At 40.8% G+C, this 20,283-nt stretch overlaps 2 protein-coding genes across 7 annotated transcripts in view; one reads left to right on the top strand and one right to left on the bottom strand.

The window, feature by feature from the left end:
- Positions 1-7,224: 7,224 nt before the first annotated feature.
- Positions 7,225-13,137, top strand: Abcd (ATP binding cassette subfamily D). Of its 6 annotated transcripts, none has more exons than XM_076437709.1 (9): positions 7,225-7,425; positions 8,086-9,157; positions 9,891-10,129; positions 10,438-10,815; positions 10,899-10,993; positions 11,093-11,276; positions 11,638-11,735; positions 11,799-12,467; positions 12,998-13,137. In XM_076437709.1, exons 2-9 carry the CDS (start codon positions 8,580-8,582, stop codon positions 13,043-13,045), a joined length of 2,289 nt encoding a protein of 762 aa, XP_076293824.1. In that variant the 5' UTR covers positions 7,225-7,425; positions 8,086-8,579; the 3' UTR covers positions 13,046-13,137. The 6 variants fall into 6 exon arrangements, with proteins under 6 accessions (XP_076293824.1, XP_076293827.1, XP_076293828.1 ...); XM_076437712.1 differs by having other exon boundaries at positions 7,914-9,157; XM_076437713.1 differs by having other exon boundaries at positions 7,225-7,506.
- Positions 12,301-20,283, bottom strand: part of Ctbp (C-terminal binding protein) — a 47,811-nt gene continuing 39,828 nt past the window's right edge. Inside the window, exon 8 of the mRNA XM_076437744.1 lies at positions 12,301-14,541. Coding sequence (XP_076293859.1) covers positions 14,472-14,541 — 70 coding nt within the window. The 3' untranslated portion in view covers positions 12,301-14,471. The remainder of the gene's footprint in view (positions 14,542-20,283) is intronic.

Below are 20,283 nucleotides of genomic sequence, written 5' to 3'. Positions count from 1 at the left end.
CGCTGTCCTTTGTCGATGTGATTGATCAGGCGAAATGTTGATCGGCAAAAGCGAGCTCTAAAAATAGGCTTACGATAAAGACATCACGATCGATCGCATTGCTCCTCTAAATTGAAAGATAATCTCGGTTTCGACTGTCATGAATATTACATTCGCTATCGATGAGTGGCCGCTATCTTGTTCATATTTATAATTGCCAGTTCCTCTGTTATCTAAAGGTAAAAATTCTCGGAACACAGAAGGCGTAGAAAGTTAAAATTTGGCACACCGGTAGCCGTCAGCCCAAAAGGGTGCGCCAATATGTTTTTATCCCGGAAGTCCTTCGGAATTAATTTCTGAAATTTAATTAGTGTTATTCCTCTATCCTCTATAACGGTAACAAAATCTGGAAACACTAGAAGCCTTAGAATGCTGAAATTTGGTACACAGGTAGCCGATAGCCCAAAGAAATGCACAAACACGTTTTTATCCCGGAAACCCTGCGCGATTAATTTCTGAAATTAAATCAGCAGCACACTTCCAGAAATAAGCCAGGTAATTATGCTAATTACTCGATGAAGGTCGATCATGAATATCAACGTTTAGACCACCGATCAGTTGACGTACGATCTTCAAAACATTCCACAGAAAATTATAATACCGAACTATGTACTTGATTAACGGTAATAAATTTAAATGACAGTTATCAGACCCATGCCTGTCTTTCAAACCGTAACGAGGTCTATTGAATATTTTGATAAGCCACAACTGGTAATTACACGACTACCATAAATGTATACCATTTGGTAAAATAGGTCGTATCGCAGTCGACAATCTCTAGTGTTGATTTCTCAATAGTGTGACGAGGGAAAAGAAGAAATAGAAAGAACTTCGTCATACTTCTACTGAAGTACACTGCAATTTGCATGGTCTGAAACATGTCGGAATTGCCGGGTTACCCAAGTCACCTTGTATGTTGCTATCTGACCTATCTTTTCCTCATCATCGTGGATACATACATCGTCATCATCATTACCGACTGGATGCGCGTGCGTGCAACACGCTCGTGATTGCCATTTTGATTAGAAGCATGATTTTTTGTGGCCTAAACCAGTTTCCCGCTTTTACATATTCTGCAAAGAAAAATGTCCATCCGTTATAATCTAATACGTATAAGTAGAAAAGTATGTCTGTATGTTCCGACCGATTACCGAGCAGAACCGCTAGATGGTGGCACGGACACAAGGACATCGATTTTAAAAAAAAAAACAAAATTCGCTAACGTAGAGAAAATAACTCGGAAAATTGCGTACAAGCGAGATTTTATTGAAATTGCCCACTGTGCGTTGCCCGCCAGGGCAATCCGCCCGGAGGGTGTGCCGTAGACATGCCACGTTGGTGCTATAAATTATAAATACATAATTCCATAAGGCAACCATTTGGTCCACATTCTCCTTGTCGATAGTCGAAAATACGATTGTAATTTCCTGGATATCTGACAAACTTTCCTTTAAAAAGTGCTATGTAATATTTGGAAGCGTAATAATCCAATTTTTACTTTACTATCCATATTATTGTTATCGGCAGTACTTCCTTTCATTATCATATGTATATAATTCAACTGGACCAACTCCTATAAATTATAAATAATGCGGTACATTCTTATCGTCAAGACTGGATTTGAACAAAAGTTTTGTCGAAGCGCAGCAGCTCGTCCGCTGATTAGACGCAAATATTCGGCGAGAATGAAAGCGAACGATGGAAGAAACCAGCCTCCCGCCGCCGATAGGTTTTACTTTTACTTTCTCTGTTTCGCACGGAAAGCAAAACGCGCCGGCGAAGCTGGTAGAGAACGAAAGGAGTCCGCTTTCCCTGTCGTCCTGGCTCTAGCTGAGCCAGTGCCCGCTCTCAAAATCCTTTACGAACCCGCGTGAATGTCACGACTGACACTTTCGACCGTGCCGATCGCAGCACGCGTAATGGCTGGACCGGTATTCTACCGGGGATTTCAACCTGGAGCCTACAAATCAATGTTAACGGGTTCATTGTCGCCTCTTTCTTTCTGATCCTCGACGCATGGTCTGCACATTAATTCTTTGGACCCATGTTGATTGCCACCTTTCACAATACTCCATGTAATCTTCCTGGCTGGTAAAAATTGAAATTTCAATGGAGAAACATCTATTTTCTTGCAGCCTGGAAGTCAATGTTAATGGGTTAGAGGTTTTACACATTATTTTAAATGGACAAGAATTTTATGTAATGTGTAAGATTTCTTAAACATATTAAGACTCGTCATTTTGACCGGGTTAGAGTGTTCACACATTATTTTTAAAATGTTTAAGAATTTTCCGTAATTTCTACCCAAGGAAATAAGTTTCTTGAATAACCTCCTCGTGGATCATCTCCACAATCTCAATAATCGTAACTTAAAATTTGTTAAGACCCGTCATTTTGACGGGACCCGTAAATCTAGTATTAAACATCTTTTTGTTATAAGGCTGACGTGCTTATTTGCGATATGGTCGATCAACTCGTCTGAGACTGTCGAAAAAAGTAGGATTAAACGAGCTTTTTGCCGACAGAGACCTGCTCCGAACCGCGATCCTAACGTGTTTTTTTTTGCACCTGGAGGAAATAAATGATAATTAAGTTTTTTTCGGACCACGTGAGATTGCAAAATACGCGTTTAGAATGTTTCCTTCTGCCGTATCCGTGGAATGCTATCTCGTGGAATAGTTTTGAAACAGTGACGATATACAGTAATTTTCGTGCTGAAACAATCTGTCGTTTGCAAGTTTTCATTTCAATTCAATCTGAAATCCAATGTCCTGCCGCGTTGTCCTGAAAACATTTACCAATTAATGCAAATCACTGTCGATGATGTAGATGAGAAAGACCAATTAAATTAATTAAACCTCATAGTTAATGTCACGACGCAAAGATACTTCTTCTTCAGAGAATTAAAGAAACGTTTTATGTATATGTATACGTTTTATGTTTTGTACCGATCATTTCATGTCAGCTATCGCCATCAAGTCATCGCCGGTAGATAAGCTGTTAATTCAGTGCTGCCCTCCTCAGTGCAGCATTGAATCACCAAAAGAAGCACGAGCTGCATTAGGCCAAGAGCAGAAAGACGCTCGGTCACCTAATGCGAATCAGAGCAGAGCACTGACCTTGTTGCAGCTCACATTTCGCTATCTGCTCGCCGCGAGAAACGTCTATTAGAAAACGTTTGAAGTTCAGGTTATTGCAGCCGCAGTATCACGCTGTATTTTGAGACGACTGATAGTCGACAAGGTCGCTGTCGTCTTAAATTTTAACGTTACGGTCGAATGTTATGGTCACCTTTACCATTACAGATAAACATTCATCTTCAGGAATTGACTGACAATGAGAGCGAAGATCAATTTTTTACGATCCATTCGTCATTGTTACTATTGGATAACATTTCCGCTTAAACCGACTTCTGAAATCGCATTTTCTTACTATTAGTCATCTTATACTAGCTATTAGACACTCTTAGAAAGACGATAACTTTTATAATATTGGACCATACCGATTGTAACTTCTTTGAGAAGCTGGAACAATTGGTTTGCTACACAACGCGACCATAATTTTTTAAAAGAATTGCACGTTGTGTTCGAATTGCAGAGAAAATACTAAAACTTGTTTTCTACTCTAACTAAACGTTTCTTTTCACAACGTGTAATAAACTGATCGCTCTAATCCGTCCGAATATTAATGGATTCGTATTTCGAATACCGTATCTCGAATATCGCAGTGAATAGAATTGTTAGAGCACTTCTTGATATCCTGAAAAATACGCGAAGCAACAACGATGTTGGATTATTTCTCAGCCACCCAGTACTCTACGAATTTCCAGCGAACGCCACCGAATGATAAACAGGCGACATATTTCTGTCGAGTTTTTTGCTCGCACTCGTGTCACTGTTTACTCTCTACTTGTATCGACCACACTGTCAAAAATAGCTGCGCAGTGTACAAATGTAAACGTATACATATGTACATAACGTGGTCCCGACTCTCGGCGAAATGTCGAGATCTACCGTTCAGTTACAATATCTTCCAACATCTAGACTACTTGCACACCTAGAAGAAGAGCGAGCTAGCTAGATAAGGAGCTCTCTGAATTCTCGGAAAAAGTGTTTAGAAGACAATTCACGGAACGAGGGTCAATGTACTCTGGCGTCAGTAAAAGTCTACATCCTCGCATCATGGACAGTTAAACGTTTCTATTCGCATGGTAGTCGCCTGGAAAGCAGCTTTTTCTGGTGATAACCAATTTTTGTGTGTCCTTTATGCTGCTGTCCATTTTTTATTTATCCGATACGTTACAGGGCTGACTTCAACAATAAAATATGAAGATACTTTTGAATGGCAATGAGAATTGTATTTAAATCGCCGTCAAAGTCCACAGACATACCGTGTCAGTGTGACACATCGTAAAACACAATCGATGACTGTTTCTTCTTTTCTCCGAGCGTTCAATAATGTTTTAATTCGTCGTCGAGAAACGTTGTTGAAGAGAAGCTTCGGTAGAGAAGATAACATAGAACACAATGAAATAAACATTGCTTAAGTGTGAATAAATAAGGTTTACATATAACACAATATTTATACTGGCAGTTTATATACGAATGTCTGAAATACTTACTGACTATCTTTTGGTAGGCTGGCTCGGACTGACTGAATTTAAATATTTATTTATTCCTCCGTAGGCCCTTTAGATAAAATGGCGGTACTCGACACAGGTCAAAAGACCTTTCCTTCTCTGCGTGCTCGTGTATTTCGGTGTATACTCCAATAAATTTGATTATCTAGCATTTTTTGCAAAATCTGAGATGCCATAAATAGATAAAGATCCGCAGTCTAATAACAATATACAGAAATTTAAATTTACGTTCTACTGCCTTTGTTCGAACTGCTTTATTTGAATTGCTAAAATGTTCTACCTGAATCACAACGAACTGGAGTGAATTGGAGCTTTCTATTCTTTCCTAATATGTTTAATACATTGAGAATGATGTAACAGTATTTTGAAATTCTTCTACTATTTGTAAATGCATAAAATCCGCTGTCTATGTATATTTGACCTCTCCAATAATGATGTCTGCTAGTTAGAGCAGCCTGCGAGGATCGGGTTAAGTCGTGCGCAACGTCTGCGCCTAAAATAAGAATGCTGGATGCCACCAGCGACCATAAGCCCCGAGAATCCCCGGACTCGGCTGTGTGACAGTGACATTTTGCCCTTAACCATGCAACACTTCTGGTGAAAGGGGAAAAAGACAAGAAGAGAGGGGAGTGCGAGAAGACAAAGAAACTTGAATATGCGCACACGCGGGAAGAACACATCCGCGAGACGTCTAATAACATGCTCAATCCACATGCAAGCATAATCTTATCTCCGGAGCGAGGAGTGGAAGGTTGCGGATACAGTTAAGTAGCGGCACTTTGAACCACAAATGCACCATGTGTTCCCAGTTTCGAGCAAGCTGTCGATTCCAGCTGCGATACAACTTATCAATAGACTCGGAAATACGAAGAAAATTTGCCAAACTCGAAATCGTTCGTCCCATCCTCCACCGTCCCTCGTATCAATTTAATACAATTTAATACACTTTTTTGTACTGAAGTCTGTGAAACTTGACTATTGAAAATAAATTGAAAATTGCATGCTTATTACAGCCATTCTTCTGTCATTCTCCACAATCAATTATATTCAAATTTATTATACGCAAAGCACCAGAGGAAAAAAATTATTTATGAACCTGGAGAGTTAATTGCGTCATCCATATATGGATGACAGTGGACACGTGAGTCCTTCGACACCGTAACAAGATACGCCACAAAAGAAATGAAGATTTCGAGTGATTTACGCGTTGCCGGGTCGTCAAGTTAATTTTTTTAACAAGTAGTTCGTGGTTAAGAATATAGTTTGATAAAATCTGATCAAACACGATAACTGGTTTTCTGGTACTGAATACTATTGTATACAATTTAAATACCTTACCAAATATTGCTAACTATTCGAACATCATTCAAGGAAATATTAAGGAAAATTTCCATCTCCCGCAAACACAGAAAAGCATGAATTATATATGCGAAGCGTGCGTATATAGAGCGGTAACCGTTGCGCAATTTTCTGCTTGCAAATTCACTCTGCGAAGTTAAAATTAATTTCTGAATATTTGACTATTATTTGATTTTATAATTTCTTCGAATTGTTCGAACGATTGAGTTGACCGATTTCGTTAAAGGAGTGAAAAACTTATTTCTTCAAATTGACTGCGACAACAATTCTGGCGCCACGAAAAATGTTAGCAATTTTCGCTGCAGAGTCACTGCATCCGTGCCAAGAAAATTGAAAGCCGTTTTAGAGCCAAAACTAGACCAACTGATCAATAAACACGACTACTGTCTGTTCAAACATTTCTATAGGCTAGCACATTTTCTTGTAAATCAGTTAACCTACTCATTTTTCTCAATAATATTTTACTAGATGGAATGAGTTGGTTAACAAATTAAAAAATCGGATGACAAATATTTGCAAAAGAGTGTTGAACAACAATCTGCAGATAACGTGCCAATATCACGTGACAATAAACAAACAAGGTTTCGCACGATGTCATGTTTCTATTTTGACCTTAGATAACCAATCTCATAAAAATGATGATCGAAGCATGGCCGTCTCATTTGATATTGAATGTCTCCATGTATTGATTTCCAATAAAATATAACTTGTTAAATTGATCTATCCGCAGTAGTCAGTCTTTCTAAAAATAATAGTTGATCCCTTCGGCTCGAATTTTGTCTCGTCTTGAAACGTCTTGTCCATTAGCCATAAACATATTTTGTAAAAATGACATATGAATCTTTACACAATTATATGATATAAAATAAAAATACGATTATACATATACTGTCGTTATATCTATCTAATTGATCTATCCGAAGTAGTGAGCCCTTCTGAAAATATGTACATAGTAAAAACTAAAAGTTGATATCTTCGGCTTGTGAAGAACGGCTCGAATGAGCGACTGCTGGGACAATTACCCTGAAATTACCTGTAAAAATTATTTTTGCACTAAGGTATTATTAACGATCCCGGCGACTTTTCGAATCGACTGTACTTCGCAGAGTTCGACTGACGTCGTCGTTGACTGTATAGCTCGAACGGTTCACAACCCTAGTGTAAAGCAATCCGTACCCTACAGTTCGGTTTCACTAGTGCGGCCATCTCGATCGACGAGTCGCGCGATCTTCCGGTTAGGCGTCTGAATAACAGAGCGATACGAACGGTCGAGTACGATTACATTACCGCGCGATGCGTGCTATGAGTCACTCGAGTATTCAACGTGTTCGACACTAAACGGACGGTAGTGGAGAATTTGTTTTCATCACACTGTGCACCGTGAAGAAGTACGTTAAAATCGGAGACGGGTCGAGCAGCTACTGCGTGCTTTTGTTTTCCTTTCGTCGGAGTGGACCTTAGGCCATAAAGTATATTTATTGATGCCATAAACCGTGTTTGATTTATGTGTTGCAATATACTAACCTATTTGAATAAATGCTGGAAAAAAGGGATTGAGACATTGTGGAATGATTATAGACTTATCCCACTTGAATTTGGATTAGAAAATATAAGGAATCATAATTAAAATTTCGAAAATATAGGATATGTTGGCCAGATTTGATTTACATGTTCTCTACATTCGAAAAAATTAGTAAGTACCATTTTTGATGGCGAATCTGAGGCACCACTAAATATTGCTATATGTCAGTAATGTAAAATAATTGTTACGCTATTAAAAATTATTTTGAAATTTCAAATTATTGCATGAGTAAATTGCATCGATTTGATACGCATAAAATGAAAACACAAATCATATATGAGGAAAATATTCTAGGTCGGAAGAGAGGTTTAGTTTTCGAGTTCAGATAGCTCCGTGTCCAAAGGGTCACTAACAAAAGCTCTGCATCAAATTCCGAATAAACGTCCGACGGTTATGAACGGGAGTGTCAACTATTATTCACAGAATTTGTCTGAACAGTTCAACTATTGGTAATTTTACCTTACAGAGGAACGTTAGAGATTGGAAACAAACGGATGACGTGCGGTGCGTGTACGGGTTGTCGGGTCCAAGTCCAGCGGCAGACAAGCTAACCACTCTAACCAAGTAACCAGTCACGGCTGCCTGTTGCCTGTGGCAGCGAGGAGAGGGCCCAAAAGAGAACGGAGGCGGTGTGCGGCGGACGACGGGGACGGGAGACGTAACATACAACGAGCAGTCGCCAGCTGGTGGCCGGTCTACGTGGATCGCTTCGCCTCGCCGAGTTGTGCGGTTCTTTTCTTGGTTGGGTGCGTAACACCGTCGGTGTTCGGCGTGATACAACGTTAGACAAAGAAGAACGGCAGGGAAGAACGAACGAGAACGAGCTAGGGAGAGAGAGAGAGAGACTCGTGCTGGCAAACATGAAGAGCCGTTTCCGCTGACAAAACTCGGTGTAGAACGGTTCTCGCGGGAGCCTGTGATCTGCGCATCAGAAAACGGGAACGCGGCGACGGCGGCAGGATGTCGTCCGTGTTCTCGAAGCTGATCGACAAGACTTCCACCAAATACGGCATCAAGCAGGAGAAGCTAACGCGCGGCGTCGTTGGATTAGTGACGACGCTCTATCTCCTGAAGATAGGCTACCCGTTGGTCGCTTCCGGGATAGCGAAGTACCAACAGAGTAGGAAGAAGAAGAATGAAGAAGAGAGCAAGCAACATCAAGGGAACAGCAAGAATTCCACCCGTAAGAATAATGCCGTTAACGGAAGAACTACCGTTAGACCCGCCGGCAGCAAATCCAGCCTCGGCCTGGACCGCCAGTTCGTCAAACAGCTGATCGCGCTGCTGAAGATCATGGTACCAGGATGGAGAACGCGAGAGGCCGGCCTTCTAACGTGCGCCACTCTGATACTGCTCACGAGAACCTTCCTCTCGGTCTACGTCGCCACTCTGGAGGGACAGATCGTCAAGAGGATCGTGCTCAGAGATGTACAAGGATTCTTCTGGATGCTAGCGAGATGGTTCGCCATTGCTCTACCCGCGACCTTCGTCAATTCAGCCATTCGGTATCTCGAGGGTCGACTTGCACTTAGCTTTAGGTACGTGAGGACACCTTCTTCTAGCAGGTGCCTCGGGAACCTGATTCTATTGTGTAACAACCACGCTGTATAAACGTGTGTCACGTTTCCTGCTCGACTCCGCCGCACGCAGAACATGTTTTTATGCTTCCACAGTCGGGAATAAACTGCATCTATCTTTGCTGAACCCTGTTTGCGCGTCTACTCGAGACTCGCTCGCATTTCTTCGGATATTTTTTCACCCGGTGATCCGCTTTGTTTGGTAACCATTGCTGTGGATCGACTCGTCATCGCGTGGGAATTTTGAACGCATAGATTGCTGATGAGTAGACAGCGGATTTTATGCATTTATGACAAATATGAATAAGTGTAATTTAAAACGGTTCAAACTATTTCACTCCAGTTTTTGGCAATTCCGATAGAACATTTTTATTTTGCATAAAGATGCGCTGTCTATCGATGAGCGTTCTTATCTTTTGTGCGTCGTCGCGTACAATGATCTTTGATACGCTAATGAGTAGACGGCGTATGTTTATGCTAAGGAAAAATGTTTTTTCTTGGATTGCGACAAACTGAAGTGATAAATTCTTCTAATGTTTTTACTGTTTTAAATTACATCTAATCATTCTTGTTGTAAAAATGGATCAAATCTGTTGCCTACTGATGAATAAGAAAGAGGATCTTCTGAGACTGATATAGAAAAGTCAGTCTTTTATGTATGGAAATTTAATGAATCTCTTCTTCGTTTTTAAAGGGGACGCCTGGTGGAGCATGCTTACAAGATGTATCTGAGTCAGCAAACCTATTATAGAGTATCTGCGTTAGACAATAGACTTGGAGGTGCCGAGCAAAGACTGACAGACGATTTGTCTGAACTTGCGGGTTCTGTAGCACATTTATACTCGAGTTTGACCAAGCCCTTGCTGGATTGCGCCTTGGTCGGCATAGCGCTTATGTCTTTCTCATCTAAGATGGGAGCCAAACGAATGCAAGGTAAGGCGACCATTTTTGCAAGTCGAGTACACCCTTTTGCGAAGATGTGCATCAAACACTTATTTAAAAGTAGTTACTATCTTTATGCATTTATAGGAACATTGAGTAGATGAAATTCAAAACTGTTGGGAAATTTCTCAGCAATGACACCATCCACGTGTGTCTAAATAAATATATAATTTCACCTAAATATAGATGAATAATTAATTTTAAATGTTCTTAATGGGTGAAATTGATTTGCAAAAGAGTGAATTTCGAGTGCAAAACCTACAACTGTAATTTTAACTTTAATTTTGTAATTTTCTCAGGTCCGCTACTGGCGTCCGCGGTGATAGCGGTGACTGGTCAAATTCTACGTCTGACATCTCCAAAGTTCGGTCAGCTGGTCGCAGAGGAAGCTTCGAGGCGTGGACGGTTAAGAGAGGCTCATGCTCGCATAAGTGCCCATGCGGAGGAAATCGCATTTTACGGTGGACACTGTACAGAACATCGGTATCTAACAACCGCGTACAAGTCTCTTGTCTCCCATCTGAGAAGAGTGTTGACGTTGAAGCTGTGGTACGTGATGCTGGAACAGCTGCTCATGAAATACGTGTGGTCTGGCACTGGACTTCTCGTTATCGCAATGCCAGTTCTTTATACCGCAGTCACTTCTAGACCTTCGCTTATCACTGAAGACGGTGACGGTACGTATTCGCGACTTGATAACAGTCGAGGAACGTTGAACAATGACACACGTTATTATGAAAACTATATTTCTGTAAAATAGGTGGAGTAAGCGAAAGAACTAGATATTTGACGACTTCGAAAAATCTGTTAAGTTCTGGCGCGGACGCCGTGGAAAGACTCATGTCGTCGTATAAAGTAAGAGAATTAAGTTTTAACGAATCCGTTGCGCAACGGGTCAATGCTAAACACATTGTATGGAAATGTATGATTATGGTGTTCTGTGTTTGACTGTAGGAATTAGTAGCACTGGCGGGGTACGCGGCACGAGTCAGCGAGATGTTAGACGTATTTAAAGACGCCGCACTGTGTAAATATAGAAGAAATATTGTTAATAGTCCTGTCAAAATTGCGAATGGCAACGCGATCAATGCGATAGACAGAGTAATCGAACTGAAGGATGGAGCGCCGGTGATCAAAGGTGAGTTATACCATAATACCATAATATCTACAAGTAAACAGAACTTAACAATTTTTAAAACGCGTCTGTATCATTACATCTATTAAAAATATGAAAGGTAGGAGGGCGTCGAAAAAAACTTCCTTTTTCGGGGAGTCGTAGTAGCATAAAGGTTGGAAACGGATATTTGTGCACTTGTGCATTATAAAAATTGTCAAAAAATGTTGGACTATCAAATTCGACAGGATTTAGTACGATTTTGATTTACTATCGTTCTACAAAAGCCAATGGAAATAGGATTTTATCTGATCCGACTTTCTTAAAATTCGTAGACTGGTTATCCTAAAGTGAGAACACATATTTATAACAAATTGTTTCGCAGGAATCGTGCAAGAGAGTACAGATGGCAGTATAAGCTTAATCGACGTGCCGATAGTGACGCCGAATTGCGAAGTCATCGTGCCCAGACTATCGATCCATGTAAGTAGCCTGACGTCTATGCGAAACTTCCGATAATCACACCAACTGTGTTCGTTTCCGCAGATAAAGCCCGGCGATCACATATTGATTACTGGACCGAACGGATGCGGAAAGAGCTCGCTGTTCCGCATAATCTCTGGCCTGTGGCCAGTTTACGGTGGCACGTTGATCAGGCCACCGGAGAATTACTGTGGAAGGCCGGCGTTATTTTATATTCCACAGAAACCTTACATGACGGTAGGTTGTTTGCGGGATCAAATCATCTACCCTGCGGAGTCGCAGACAGAGGAATGTTCCGACGAAGAGCTGCTCAAGTTGTTGGGGGACGTTGATCTTCGAGGATTGGCGGAAAGGGAACCGGAAGGACTAGACGCGATGGGTGACTGGGATTCGACTCTGTCGGGTGGTGAAAAACAGAGGCTAGCTATGACTAGGTTGTTCTATCATGCGCCACAGTATGCGCTGCTAGACGAGTGCACCAGCGCAGTTAGCCTCGAAGCTGAAGGAATCATCTACGAGACAGCCAAAAAGAAAGGCATCACGCTGCTGACGATTACCCATCGCGTGGCCTCGCTCGCGAAATACCATAAACTGTTGTTACGCTTCGACGGGGAAGGAGGCTGGGCTTTCGGTCCGCTCGACGCGGAAAATCCAACGCTTCTGATTAATCAGGCCCCCGAGCAGAATCAGGAACACGATGATGTGAAAGGAGGCCACTATAAGATATTACAGGTAACGGCCATGATTTAAGGAGGTAGACTCGTTTCCAGGACTGCAAGGTTGCGGATGCGACGTCTTATTTTTTGATAATGCAAATTATGGGGTTTTTCAGTAGTCAAAACGTTAGACAAAAGATCAATCTTGGCCGCAGTCGCCCTCAAAAGTTCTATTTTTACGTTTACGAGGCGTAATTTGCATTATTTAGCAGCGTAAGAGATCTATATTATCAAATAAATATGGTACTTACTAATTTTTTCTAATGTAGAGAACATGTAAATTTTAATTATTATTTTCTTATATTTTCTAATTTTTAAAGAACCCTGAGAAATTTTTGAAAACCCCATCTTCGCATTATTTCTAGAAACGAGTTTACCCCCTTAATCAGTCATTTTAATGAGAGAATAATGTCACAAATAAGTTGGCGAAAGTACCATGAACAAGATAAATTCGCAAACTTATTTGTGGGATTTTTCTGATTGAAATGTATATAATTTCGACTTATTTCGCGATAGTTTGTAACGTGTTATGTTTGCGTTTTGCAGGAACTTCACGTTATACACCCGGAGGAATCAAGAGTTGGAATTAGTTAAACACTTGGAGAGATGTTCTTTTTTTAGTGAATTCATGTAGAAAACCGACGCAAATTTGTAAATAATTTTCTGAAAATGTATTTTGTACAGAGGTTTACAGCAATGTCTAGTTGAATACTCTATTTTTATATGTGGAACACATGCTATTTAATGATACGTAGTGAAATAAAACGTTGTGTGAACACGCACTAAATGTTATTTTTATATTATAGTAAGCGAAGACATTCGAACCGAACGAAACTGTGGTCTTGTAGGTCTTCGAAAATTTCATTGTGATATGTACAATCATATTGCTTCAACGAAACTATTTTTATATATTCACGGAAGATTGCGTTTATCGGAAAGATTCTCGATGAAGGAAATTGTAACAAATTTTTGGTATGGAATAAAGCGACAAATATAAAAAACAGTTTTTCTTTATAATCCATTTGACAGAACCAAAAAATGTGTTAATAAATTCCGACGGAAATATCCCACGATTGGAAGAATTGGTTACAATGTTGGTCAATTTTGAAAGATTGATAATGTACATATAACAATATGCTTGTTAACGCTCGATTATTTAATAATATCCTTATAATTTATGTTAGTATAGTTTCCGCACTATAGAATTTCTTGTTCGCTATCTACATTCAATAAACGAACTTTCTTAAAAGAATATGATTACTTATATACAATATTACCTCTTATCTAATACTACGTTGTAGAAAGATAACATACGTAGGCGTCAGATAGATAACAATGTATAAAAACAAAAGATACAGTACCTCGCAGAAGTTTAGTCACCCATCTCAAATTCCGTACCGAAAGAAGCGAGATTAAAATTTGCAAATCTGATAAATCATTGAAATTGTGAGATTGATAATTCGAAATGGAAAATTCGAACAAAACAATACGAGATATCTCTATCGAAACAAAGAATTCTTTCGTTATCGATTTATGGAAAAAAACTCGCAGATTAAGAGCAAAACAATGATTAATGGCTGATAAAATTTCAGAGAATAAAAATAGGCGAATATATAATAAGTAAATGGATTTTTTTGAATAAGTGTGAAATTGAGAGAGAAAAGAATGGGTTTTGGAAAGGGCGAAAATATAGGAAAGAAAAGGGAGGACGGTCACAGAGAGAAGCTCGTTTGAAAAAGTCGGAATGTGGATTAAACTTTCTCTGTCGGTGGTTGCAGCTGCGGCCACCGGTGCCCGCCATGACACGCACATTAATTTGTGCCGGACAAAAATTTAATTACGTGTGTTTCTTTGTTTTGAAGGGCCAGCAAAAGCGGCGGGGGCGATGCCAGGGGAGGGAAGACCCACAATTTCCGATGAGCTTACCTCTGGGAAACCCTGCAAACGCCAAACGTCGATACGCCCGGGAGCAGCCATCTTGGGGGGTTGTATACCTCTGTGCAACGTTCGAGCTAATGCTTTAAAGCAATTCCAGAATGCTGGCGCAATTGCCTGTTTCTCCGATACTGGCCTCATCATTTACCCCGATTCTATTCAACAATATAAATAAAAAAGAAACGTTAATCAAAAACTTCAATCACATCCTCCGCTGTTCGAAACGCTACCCCCTTAGCGCGGGGTTAAGGAAAAATAAGAGAACAATTTGGGAAAAGTTGTTTTTGTTTCTCCGACACTGGCCTCTTCGCTTACTCCGATTTTCTGTAAACAATTTCATGTAGATGAACTATGAAAAATACCACCCCTTGGGCTTGTTAATGGTCGAGGATAAAATAAGAGACCGCTCGGAGAAAGGTTCTGTAATTATAGTCGTTAAACAATTGGGTTAGAACTGATTAATTCGCTTGTTGCAAAATTTGCAATTCATGGTTGTCCTTTGTTTCTTATCGTGTTGTTTAGCATAGATAAAATGTGTCAGTCGCTTGAAATACGGAACCGAATGCGCGGTGAAAGAAAATTGAAGGTTTTAAATAGAATCTTGTAACATTATTACAACCGCTATCGAAAAGATATTAAAAGTGATTTGATTCGCTTTGATTATAAAATACATGAACTCTCTTATATGAAGTCTCTTATAAATGAATTCATGCTCCCACTGAACTAAGTTACAACACGATCTCTATTTGCATTTGTATACAGTACGTAGAAAAATACTATGCATTGGTATGCTAATAGTGACGGATATGCAAGAAAATTTCCAGCATCTCGCGACGCTTTTTGTGTGCAACAAGAAATATACTTTTTCAATCGTTAAAATGTTTTCCGTCGCCACTTGAATTTATTTACAAGCCCACAGTCTGACACTTACATACTCAAAAGCGTACGTTTCAGTGCATTCGGATTATTGAGATTGACTTGAACATTCAAAGAATTAGTGTCACAGGAATGAAAAAATTGTTAATTGATTGTGAACAATAATCGTTATTAGACGGTAATGCTCGACGTGCGACGTATCTTCAGAATTATTCCGTGTCATTTGAAAAAACAATGGCAGGATATCGAGTGATTAGTTAATCAAATTAGCGATCGCGACATAAGCTATACAAGAATAGTTATTCAATGGTAATCAATGATACTCGAGAATATTACAGTAAATGTGTAAATATATGATCTTCGGTAAAATGGAATTTAATGCTGAATATTCCATTACAAGAATGATTGAATCTATTACGTGCGTAGCGATAGTCTAATAGTAGAAACCTAATCTTGGGATGCCGCAATGTGGCGACAAAACAATTGACGTCAGAGTGGCCACTAACCGCTGAAATTCGCGCCATTGTGGCGTCACCGGTCGTTGCGGCGCTAATTGCCTAAGGATCTTTATACATCCACATGAAAACTTTTACGTTAGTCCTTATCAAAAATATTTCTATCTTCATGAATATTCTAGTGTGATAAGTAGACGGCGGATTTTAATATACAAAAATTTAAAAAATTGATGACTCCGATGTATGATTCCTCCTCTATTAACACGTTCGCTACCAGCATTTGTCTCGTTGCTTGCCTTCCTTGTTCGAAAGTTTTATCAAATGCGACGTACCCAATTATTAAAACAGTTTAGCAGAAGAAAGTCACGGATTCTCTGAAAATTATGCATTCTACTATGACTTTAAACAACGAAGAGAGAGTGCATAAAATTAATTTTACTGTTTTTAAGTGAACTGTCAGATTGTGGATGTCTGTTAAAATCATTAAGGAGAGAAATACTATTCAATTTGGTTTCAAATTCTTTATTTTGCAAAAAGATCCGCAGTCTAGCGTTAAGTAGACCGCGGATCTTTCTGCAAGACAAAACATCTATGCCTCATTTGCAACAAAGAAAAGGACGTGAAACAGGAATTCATGCATCGTGCATAAATCTGCTAAAAAGAAAATTTGTTCCTTCTACCTGTATTTTACAGAAACTGCGCACAGTGTGAAAGATAATACGAGTTGTCACTTGTAACCGAGAGAACGTGTCAGGATAAAGGAACCGACAAAATGGCGGCAGGATGACCGTGTTCCGGGACCGCACCGGCTCGTAGGGAACGTGCAGATTTGCAAATGCGGATATATGCAGCTCGTTCTTTCGCAAATCCCATCGGATGACAAGATAGCGATCGGATGGCGAGTTATTACGTTCTTTATTCCGGAGAGATGGTGGCCGTGTGCGGTGACGGTGGCGGCCGGCTGGCACGCGCCGCGTGTAATTCAATCGGCTATTTCGAACGAGCAGGACAGGGGCCGAGGGGATGCTACGTGGACGAGGTTTTAATCCCCGAGAAACTGTTACGAACCGGGGGCGCGAGGCTATCCTCTCGCTAATCATCCCGACGACTCTTGCAGACTGTATTTTCTTAGCCAAGCAGATGCTGGCTCGAAGTCGCGCCGGCTCCTTCAACCCCTTTTTCGAAATAACGAAACCGGATATGTCCTCGAATACGCGCGCGATGCTTGCGAAAACACTCCGCGGAAGAATAACAACGATCGTTGCTTGCTTTTGAACAAACAATCCGGCAGAAGACGGTTCGACAAGCCTCTTGGACGTGTAATTCGGTACGGATTTTATACGTTTGCAAAATATACGTGTCCAACCTTTTTTTAACCCTTAGCGCTCAAATGGTGACTCTGAGGCGCCACTGAAAATTGTTTGGATTATTAAATATGTCTGTATCTAATCACTAGACTGCGGATCTTTATGTAATTATCGGTTTTGAAAATGTTCAAAAAATGCTGGGATATAAAATATGACAGAATTTGGTACGATTTTAATTTATTTCTGATCTAAAAGGGCTACTACCACAGAAAATCAGATTTCATTTGTTTCCACTTTCTCAAAATTTGCTTACAAAAATTGAAAATTGTATAAACATCCGCAGTCTACTAATCACTTACGAAACATTTAGGCATTATATGAGGTATTATACCAATTTCACATATCAATACAATTATAAAAATCATAACGAATGGAAATATTCTATGTAGGTCGGAAGAGATGCTTCATTTTCGAGTTGAAATAGCTCCGAGTGCAAAAGGGTTAACGGAGTTGGCTGTATCTATCGAAAGTCACCGCTCTCGCCGAATAAAAAGCGACAAAAGGGAAGCGCGATCTTTTTCGCGGCTTTCCGAATGGAAAACCGCAAGACACCGTCCCGTGTTACGATTACACGGATTCTGGAATAGCCGCGACCTTGCCCCTGCCGCAAGAAGTGGTACGCCGCAAACGTAATTAAGCGGCCGTGACGTATTTGGTAACATCTCCATCGTTCAAAGAGGGGATTTATCTAACCGCCGAAGATTATCCGATGGGCAATCACTTTCGGCGCAGGGAGATGGAAGATGGGACCGGTGTGGGACGATCGTTTGATCGCGAACAATACCGTCACTGTCATCCCATCGCGATGGTTAATCACTCAACTCGGTGACGATCATCGTTCCCCTGCGCGTCACTTCATGCCTGAATCGTTCTCGTATTTAACTTTATGGTTATACGTCGATTCGCAGACATTTTCCATGATCGCTGGCTGAGAATTTTTTAAATTAATTATAAGGATGCAATTTTCTCATAGAACGTTCGAATAAAAAAAATTGTTAATTGGTGGATTTAAAGTAATTACTGGACTGCGGATCTTTATGCATTTATAGAAAAATTGAGCAGATGAAATTCAAAATTGTAGAAGCATTTTAAAAATTGATCATGTCAATATATGATTTCCACTCTACCGAAATCGTTAAGGGAAGAAGTAACATTCAATTTAGTTTCTATTTCTTGCAATCGATACAGACACTTTTTATTTTGCATAAAGATCCGCAATCTAGTAATTATACACATGGGTTTCAAGGGAGAGGTATTTGCAGCCGTTTCGTCGATTCTAGATTTACGAGATCCACGATCTCGCAGACATTTTTGATGATCGCTAGCTGGGTACTTTCCAAATTAAATATAAGGATGCGATTCTCTCATAGAATAAAGAAAATTGTTAATTGGTGGATTTAATGTAATTACACACGGGTTTTAAAAACGTCGAACCGGTATCGTATTTCCACGTCGACCCCGATGTTTGCCGAAAGTATTTAAGGAAGAGGTATTTACCGGTCATCCGACGATGCAACGTGCACACGTGATCGAAGCGGATGCGCGTACGATGCGCGTTTGAAACGATGTAATCGCCTCTTTGATTTCAGGTGCGAGCAAACACAGGTGTGGCTTCGAGAGGGTAAGGCCGGTTGCCATAGAACGCTATCTGGATATCCGAACGAAACGATTTCGGACCCGCAAATTGCATGCAAACATTGCAAACAGATATTAGAGTGCAACACGTGCATCGGCCACGCGTGGTTTCACCGGTGTGCATCGACGATTCGGTACCGGTGCTTTACAGTGATCCGATCATTTTCGATCATCGTGCTGAGAGTTGGATTTGAATTTCGATTTAAATTGAAAAATATGATTTTGTCATTTAGAGTAACAAGCATGTTACGAGAAGAAGCAGAGAAGCGCGCTTCCGGAACGCGGGATGGAAACAAGGTGGAATGGCCACCGAATTTTTTTCCGGCGCAAAGTTCCTCTCACGACCCAGGGCTGTATCCGACTATCGAATGTCGGCATAATCGCGGCCGTCAGGCCGGACACCTGACTACGTAGTTCCGATGTGGACACAGGAAGAGGAAGTCAACCGCACATGGCAGCGTTCTGGCGTCGACCGTGTGTCACCTATGTCCCGTTCACCGTCGAAATACCTGGGATCGTGTTCTCATCCCTTTTTTCCACGATATCTGCTCGATACGATACGATCACCGATAAACCCACACCAATCGAAATTATCCATTATTAACACATACTCGAGCAACATCTTTTTCTGTTCTTCGCTCTTATAATATTTGGATACATTGCGCCCCTTCGGAAATGTATACAGATTTGCCAACTAGGAACTGGCGAGAGAAAGAGTAAGAGGGCAGAGAGAGAGAGTTTAAGGATGAAGGGAGAGGGTGGAAAGGGCGACGAACAAAGAGGGGAATAGCGAAGGGAGAGGGTGTAAAGATGAGAAGGAGAAGGGGAGAGGGTCGTATGGAAGAGAGCTGAGCTCGCAGCACGCCGAGTGTACACCCTGGGTATTGGCTTACACTTCCAGCCGATTGGGCCCATGGTATTTACGCAGGACCCCGTAGAAAACCGGACCCCGCCCTCTCCTGCCCTGAGTTCGTTACGTGCAATTCCACGGAACTGTAACGTTTCCAGCGACCCGGAGAGGAGTTCCTTGCATCGCGACATTCTTCGCCAGCGGAAGGGTGGTCTGGGACCGCTTTTGGCAAACCATGATCTTGCTCGAGTCCGGCAATAGGTCCCAGGTCAATTTTTGTGTAGACAACACTACTTTCCACTAAGTCCCAGTTCAATTTTTAGATGAAAATCTAGCTACACCGAACTCTTATCATTCTTTTATGATCCTATAGAGAACATTACTCGTCGTGAGTTTAAAAAATATGTTTCTCTAACTCCAACAATTCCATCGTTCCAGAAAGAGGACATAGAACAAAATGGTCGCTGCATCGCCGAATAAAACTGCGAAATAACGTAGAATAATAAAAAGAACAATGAAGAAACGAGATTACCAAGCTGATGGTAAGAAAAGTATGCGCCAGGCGGAAAAGGAAACTGCGAGCACCGGAGGAAACGGTGCCATAGGGTGAGGCAAAGACGCGGCGAGGCGGTTCGAGCGATATCCATGTCGACGAGCGTGTAAAACGTAAGACGTTCGAGTACACGGGTTGCCCGACGTCGATGCCGACGACAC

The sequence above is a fragment of the Lasioglossum baleicum genome, chromosome 14 (genome assembly GCF_051020765.1).
Source record: "Lasioglossum baleicum chromosome 14, iyLasBale1, whole genome shotgun sequence".
In the NCBI taxonomy this organism is placed as follows: domain Eukaryota; kingdom Metazoa; phylum Arthropoda; class Insecta; order Hymenoptera; family Halictidae; genus Lasioglossum; species Lasioglossum baleicum.
The sequence above is the reverse complement of the archived record's forward strand: the minus strand, read 5'-3'. Positions and strand labels throughout refer to the sequence as shown.

Coding starts and splice junctions, on each gene's coding strand:
- Abcd (XM_076437709.1), top strand. CDS start 8,580: ATGTCGTCCGTGTTCTCGAAGCTGATCGACAAGACTTCCACCAAATAC. Junction 10,816..10,898: donor TATCACTGAAGACGGTGACG/GTACGTATTCGC, acceptor TCTGTAAAATAG/GTGGAGTAAGCGAAAGAACT. Junction 10,994..11,092: donor GACTCATGTCGTCGTATAAA/GTAAGAGAATTA, acceptor GTTTGACTGTAG/GAATTAGTAGCACTGGCGGG.